This window comes from Benincasa hispida, chromosome 9 (genome assembly GCF_009727055.1).
Source record: "Benincasa hispida cultivar B227 chromosome 9, ASM972705v1, whole genome shotgun sequence".
Taxonomy (NCBI): Eukaryota; Viridiplantae; Streptophyta; class Magnoliopsida; order Cucurbitales; family Cucurbitaceae; genus Benincasa; species Benincasa hispida.
This window is the reverse complement of record NC_052357.1, coordinates 90,425,088-90,432,328: the sequence shown is the minus strand read 5'-3', so window position 1 is coordinate 90,432,328 and position 7,241 is coordinate 90,425,088. Positions and strand designations below refer to the sequence as shown.

At 31.3% G+C, this 7,241-nt stretch overlaps 1 protein-coding gene across 1 annotated transcript; it reads left to right on the top strand.

The window, feature by feature from the left end:
- The first annotated feature begins 1,887 nt into the window (after positions 1-1,887).
- Positions 1,888-6,928, top strand: LOC120086054 (choline-phosphate cytidylyltransferase 2-like). The gene is made up of 8 exons (XM_039042480.1): positions 1,888-2,198; positions 2,600-2,713; positions 2,999-3,094; positions 3,331-3,373; positions 3,470-3,625; positions 3,751-3,831; positions 6,102-6,212; positions 6,358-6,928. The coding sequence occupies exons 1-8, from the start codon at positions 2,026-2,028 to the stop codon at positions 6,547-6,549; spliced, it is 966 nt and encodes a 321-aa protein (XP_038898408.1). The 5' UTR covers positions 1,888-2,025; the 3' UTR covers positions 6,550-6,928.
- The last annotated feature ends 313 nt before the right edge of the window (positions 6,929-7,241 follow it).

Sequence of the window (7,241 nt, the reverse complement as noted above, 5' to 3'; positions counted from 1 at the left end):
TTTACAAATAAAAAACAATAATATTTTCCTAAATGGTTTCTAAAAGGACAATATCCTTTTAATTTTCCCCATGTTAGAGCCCACCTTAGCTCGAAGAAAATTGCTAGTAAATTTCCAAATGATAAAAAATGTAATATCCTTTCCGTTTAAATTTATTTTTGTTTGCTTCAAATTATTCGTTAAAGTGTTAGAATAGGAGAAACATGACTACGATATATTGGAATTAAAAAAAAAAAAAGATAAAGAAAGTATTGTTGTGTATATATATATATATATTCTAATATGTTTGTTTAACTAATCAATTTGAAAATTTTGGAGATAAAATTTAGTTGTATGATAAGAATATTTTATATAACTAAACCTTAATTTCTTGAAGAATCAAATTTAAGTAAAAAAGGAAAGAAGTATATATATTATATTTCACTTTTTCTTAGATAATATCAAATCTTATTTTGAATTTTATGACTCAAATTTAAATAGATATTTAGCAACATGTATTTTTCTTTTATCGAGACTCTTGCTTTTTGCTATCACAATATTTACTTTAAAATTGGACAAATTCATTTAATGAATATAAAAGATAAAACATATAGTTGATTATTTGGTATTTATTTTAAACAAAAAATAATATTCAAATAACTATACTTGTAGGATTCATATATATAAATGTATATACCAGTAATGCCCTTACTAATATTTATTTACTAGTCCTTTTTTGGCAATATTTTATTTACTAGTATAATAAAATTAAAATTGATAACACATGAATTTTGGTCTTTCATAATTTAATATTATATTTGTAAGTCAACTTTAGTTTATACAATAGGTGGTATTTGGCGATGTTATGTTTGCTATGGAAAGTTACACCTCTATGGCAGATTCTACCGTACTTATTGAGGTCATTGCCATGTTCAATAGTCTTTATAGCTCTCTATACACGGCTCTATCCCCCCTTTGGGCTAAAAATGACCCCTAATTCTTTGAAATCTTTTAGTTGGAAAGCTAGATACGTGAATGAGGTTCAGGGCTTTGTGGATGCTATTCGAAATCTCCATCAAGAGGTCCTCTCCATGGATTCATTTTGACTAATGGTAAGAGTAATACTGTCTCTCACAAGTTAGTTGTCCATATGCAAGATTTGGATACTCTGACAATTTGGCTTGAAAAACACCCTCCATGGATAAATTATGTTCTTTAATTTAATTCATTTAGTGTATATATATTTGTTGTGTTCCTTCCATTGTATTTTCTTTTAAAAAAAACATAATGGGTACATGAAGCTTAATTTATTGTATTTTGTACAATAAATTAATTTATATATTGGTATGAGGCTTTTATAAAATATTGTTTTTTTTTGCTAACATAACCATTTTTTTTTCCAAAAAAAGACCATTAATGTAATTGATGATATTTGTGTGCATACATGCATTAATTTATTGTTAAATAAAAATACAATAATAAAGAAAAATGAATAACAAATATGCATCTAAAATGGGTTAAATGCTCGAGTATCTTAAAATGTCAAGTGTTTTATATTTTTATAAATTAAGTGCGATAATCTAATGTCCATTAAAATTTTAAATTACCACAAAATAAATGTGTGATTATTTTATTTTAACTTTTTTTTAATAAAAAAAAGACATCTTCAAGTTTAACTATTTCTTATATGGACTGAAAAAAACCAATTTCTTATATGGGCTGAAAAAATAAGATATTTATTATTAACTATAAATTGGAAAATATAAATTTACCGGAGAAGAAGAAAAAAAAAAAAAAAGAAAAGAAAACAGAGAAATAGGGAACGAAAATGTCGCGTTGTCGGAGGTGTTCGCCATATAAGGAGAGTTGAAAAAAAATAAAAAGAAAAAAAGAAAAAATAGAGAGAAAAAAGAAAAAAGGAAAAAAAAAAGGAAAAAAAAAGGAAAAAAAGGGGAAAAAAATTAAGAGAGAAGAAACGCACAACAAAAGGCTCAGCGAAGAGAAGAATGAGAGCTCAAGAGAAGAGGAGATCCTAAGGTAATTCGAATGGCGGAGGTGAAGCCCGGCGATTCCACCACCACCACCACCGCTCTCAACGGTTCTCAAAACCGTTCGAATTCCGATCAGCCGACGGACCGTCCAGTTCGAGTCTACGCTGATGGGATCTACGATCTCTTCCATTTTGGTCACGCTCGCTCTCTTGAGCAAGCCAAGAAATCGTACGTTTCATCTTCCATTTTCTTCTCCTTCTGCTTAATTTTTCTTCGTTTTGCTGTGGTGCATCTATGACTGATCGTTTACGGGGTGTTTTTTACGGTTTCTGAATCTCTTCGATTTAATTAATTTAGTTACCGTGTGTTCGCCGGTTCGTAGCAATTGTTGTTTTCTCTTAATTCTGAGTTTTCTTCTGCTTTATTAGATTGCTTTATTGTTCATATTTTCAAGTTTTTTTTTTTTTTTTAAATTTTTTATTTACTTGTTTTTACTTATCCGCGATCTTCTATTGTATCACTTTTAAGTGTTTAGCCTGTTTTTTTGCATCATCTTTAGGATTATTATTACTATTATTATTATTTTTAAATTGACGAGATGTGCTTATTGTTTTTTCTTGTAATTTCAGGTTCCCGAATACCTATCTGCTAGTCGGATGTTGTAATGATGAGATTACCCACAAATTTAAAGGGAAAACTGTTATGACTGAGGCGGAACGATATGAATCGCTTCGCCATTGCAAGTATGACTTTTCGCTTTTACCTGAGTTTTTCTTTTACTTGGGGATTTGGATCTGGAAACTTTGGTATACATAGATGCACTTTTGATACATACAACCGCTAGTTAGGAGGGGGGCCTTTGATTCCTTCCAATACAATTGTAACCACGATGGATTAAAATTGAACTCAAGATTCGTCAATATCTATATGTGCTTTACAGATTTTCTTATGAACATGGAATCAATCATAGTCTCATGGATTCTCGAACATGGTTTTATTTAATTTGCTCCTTTTATCCCTTTTCATAGATGGGTGGATGAAGTGATTCCTGATGCACCCTGGGTGATCTCTCAAGAATTTATTGACAAGCACAATATTGACTTTGTGGCCCATGATTCTCTTCCGTAAGTGAACCAAGAGGGTTAAGTAACTATGGGCAATGATGTTTATTTCCTTTTTACCATTTATCTGTGCTTCTACCCATCTAATTAATATATAGTGGATGGTAAAGCGTACGATTCCAGTTTGTTTGTTCATGATATATCTATCTGTTATATTCAATTTATTTGTTGATTCTGATTTAAATGATCTATGTCATCTTGTAACTATCTTTTGTATTTTTTTTTTCTGTTTTATATAGTTATGCCGATGCTACCGGAGCTGGGAAGGATGTATATGAATTTGTAAGTTCAGAAGATGGGTATATCCATTCGATCAGATTGGTGCTTAGGTATCAGCCATTGTGTATGTAATCATAGATGGGAACTTTTCCTTTGTAGGTTAAAAAGATTGGAAAGTTCAAGGAAACAAAAAGGACAGAAGGAATCTCAACTTCAGACATTATCATGAGGATTGTTAAAGATTATAATCAGTATGTATTGCGCAATTTGGACCGTGGTTATTCGAGGAAAGAGCTTGGGGTCAGCTATGTGAAGGCATGATATGCATTTAGATCGACCTATTTTACTAGGATAATACTTATCTTGCCCGTCAGCAAGAGTTAGTTTTATTGATTTTGTTTCTTAACAAGCAACTCAATCATGTTGTATACAATTACCAGGAAAAACGGCTTAGAGTAAATATGAGGTTGAAGAAATTACAGGAGAAAGTTAAGGAGCATCAAGAAAAAGTGGGAGAGAAGGTACCCATATCTAATACTTTAATAATAGGCCTATTGCTGCATTGTAGGGAAGTAGAGATTTAATGTCCGCTTAATGATTCCTCTTATTTTATATGATGCGATAGTTGTACATCTACCTTAGATGTTGCATTAAAAAATATCTTTATGATATAGCAGGCCACTTGGTTTCTTGAAAAATTCATTCTAGGTTTTGTATTAAGGTTTCTTGTCTTATACCTGGTGCATTTCTGCTATGACTTGTTAATTGAACACAAGTGTTTGGGAAAAAAATCTTTCGATCTTTACAATGGAGAAAGCCAAATCTATTATTAGTTTTTGCTTCTCTTTTCGATATATCAACCTTCTGCTTTTATTTGATGAAGTAGAAACTTTTAAGTATATATATACACTTCTAATTAATCTTATTATATTTATTTGCTTAAAATATTACTATGTGCCTTGTTTTATATAGCCTATGCCTTGTTGCTCACCTTGAGCCTAAAAAGTACAAGGCGTTTATTTATTTCTATTACTATTACTATTTTTTTATTAAAGATTTTCTCAATATATGTCTTATCTCTTTAGAGCTTTGTTCCCAGTTCTATGGGCCAGTTGCTTCGTGTTGGTTTGTGTCCGTCCTTGAACTTTAAAAACCATCTAGTAGGTCCTTAAACTTTTAAATTTGTATCTCATAAGTCTCTTAATTTTGGAAGTGTTCAATAAATCCATAAACTTTCACTTGTGTCTAAAAGGTCCTTAACATTTTTGACAAATCTTAGAATTAATGGATTCATGGGATATAAAAATGAATTTTGAGTCAATTGCGACCTTAAACTTTCAATTTTGTTCAATATAGATCCATGAATTTCAAAATGTTGAATAAGACAATGAGCTATTAGATACAAAATTGAAAGTTTAAGTATTTATTATACCATAACATGAAAGTTTGGTATGCTATGAAACATAAAACAAAAACTTTTGGACATTTCATATTCAATCTTCAAATTTAAGAGAATAAATTTGTAATTTAACCTTATTGTTGGTATTATATATGCTGCAATCGAGATATCAATTGATAAGAACACAATAGGATTATTAGAATTTGATTTTCTTGACCTAAATGTGCTTAAGGTGTGTTACATTTTATATTAGCCTAAAACTACTTGAATTAGGAAATCAGCGCAAGGCAGGGAAGAACGATGTGCATGTAACAGCAATTCTTTTCCACCGCTTTAGTTGATTTTAGTACTTTTTCCTAAAATTAATGTGGTTTTGGAACTTATTCTTAAAAGATGGTGGGTCCAGATATTTTTGGTTTAAATTCATTTGTTGATGAAATTATCTTGTATACATTAATTTAAAGCTTTGCGTAGACTGTCTTTCTTGACAAAGAAGAGGGAAGCAAGCTGTTTATGTGGCTGCCGTTTCTTTTATTTTATGATATGGGCTTTTAGAAGAGGATTGTAATTTCTAGTTGTACATTCATGGAGTTGAAATTTTGGTAATAAAGTTGAAATTTGTGCCAGCTTACTGCTATGCATATTACTGCCTTCTTAAATTTGGTTTTTGATATATTCTAATTCTAAGTTAGCTGGAAAGAAGTATAGTATTTCGTTTTAATGACTACCCTTTGGGGTTCTTTTCTGAATCATGTAAAACAATTCATGATTCTGAAATTAATTGTTTCTGATGCCCTGAAAGACGACAATTTGTTTTTTTTTACTAACTCGAACAATACATCTTATATGGATACCTGGCTTTTGATATCATGACTTCGGAAACTGGGTAGTTGGTATTTAGCTTGCCTAATGTAGCAAGTTGATTATCTCTTTATCTTTTTCAAATATATTATATTCTACATTTCATGCAGCATGCAAGTCTTCCATATAAAGGGGGTTTTCAATCGTTTTCTGGGGCGGTGTTTTTGTTGCATATTTTCCAATTTGTTGTCCTTGCAGTATGAGCACTGCATCCAAGTTTAAACTTGATCGAATGACGTCGTGACAGAAAATCTGCAACATGTAGTGTGTTATTTTCTGTGCATCATATTTTCAATCATCATTATTCGCTCCTAGATCATGTTTCATGTGCTAGGATCCTCATTCTGCACATTGAAGTGGAAAAGGCCCTTTTTGTACTTTAGTGCTAACCAGGCCTTTATGTGGTTGGTTTTGTTGGACCTACAATTGTATTCTAAGCTTTATTTACTTGGGCCTAATTTTATGCAGGATATTAACATATATATATTTTAAAAATTTTAAAGTTGAAAATGCTTGTTCTGGATATTGCAGATTCAAACAGTTGCAAAAACTGCCGGTATGCACAGGAATGAATGGGTAGAAAATGCTGATCGCTGGGTAGCTGGATTTTTAGAGATGTTTGAAGAAGGTTGTCATAAGATGGTGAGTTAATACACGAATTATCCCTTTTGCATTTATGCCGTTAGATTTGAAGTAGATAAGAAGAATAAAGCATGCAGACATAAGTTTTGGCGAATCTTGAAATAAAATTGACGGGTTGCATCTGAAAAATCATGGGTCTGTTTAGGGCACGGCCATCAGAGATCGAATTCAAGAGCGGTTGATGGGGGCACAACAGCAGAAATATCTATCAAATGGCAAGGACAGTGACTCAGACCTTGATGAAGAATATTATTATGACGATGAAGACAATGAAGAATATTATGACGACGATGACGACTTCTATGAAGAATTCGAGAAAGATGAAAAGAAAAGGTAGGCATGGCTTTATGCCAAGTTTGAATACGTAATATGTGCATCGGTCCCGTGCTTGTTCGTGGATTCTACAGTATATTGCTACTATATGTTTAGATGCAGATGGTAAACCATAACTGCTAGTTACCAAAGCCAGAAGAAAAAAAAAAGGGCACTTGGTAGTAAGGTTAGGAACCATTTCTTTTGGTGACCCCTTTTTAAGATATGTTTTTTGTGCATATGGTGGATGAAAAATTTTCCTTTGAAGCTTGTAAAACAGGTCGACATGGAAGGCTTTTTTTTTCTCTTCTTTTTGGTTTTCGTGAATCATTGTAATTTGAACTTTTGGGTTTCTTGTTTGTAGGTAATGTAAGAGTGATAAATATGGTTTGATATTTTACATATTTCTGTTTTCTTTCAAAGTCCATTCATTGGCAAATGTTTGTGTGCCTTTTAATTTCCTCTTTCCCAACCTCATCAGAGAGACAATCTGGCAATATGTTAGTTATAAATTCAGTTTAAAATACTAGGTTGGTTTTGGTTCATCTTTAGTCTTTACATTTACCACTTTTGTTTATTTTATCCATATACCTTAAAAAGTGACTATTTTGATCTATATTTGAATCTTTTTAAACATAAATTTAAATGGATCAATATGGATCAAAGTGGAGTAGAAAATACAAGGATCAAATTGAACATTTTGAAAATAGAGACTAA

Coding starts and splice junctions, on each gene's coding strand:
- LOC120086054 (XM_039042480.1), top strand. CDS start 2,026: ATGGCGGAGGTGAAGCCCGGCGATTCCACCACCACCACCACCGCTCTC. Junction 3,626..3,750: donor TTGGGGTCAGCTATGTGAAG/GCATGATATGCA, acceptor TACAATTACCAG/GAAAAACGGCTTAGAGTAAA. Junction 6,213..6,357: donor AAGAAGGTTGTCATAAGATG/GTGAGTTAATAC, acceptor GGGTCTGTTTAG/GGCACGGCCATCAGAGATCG.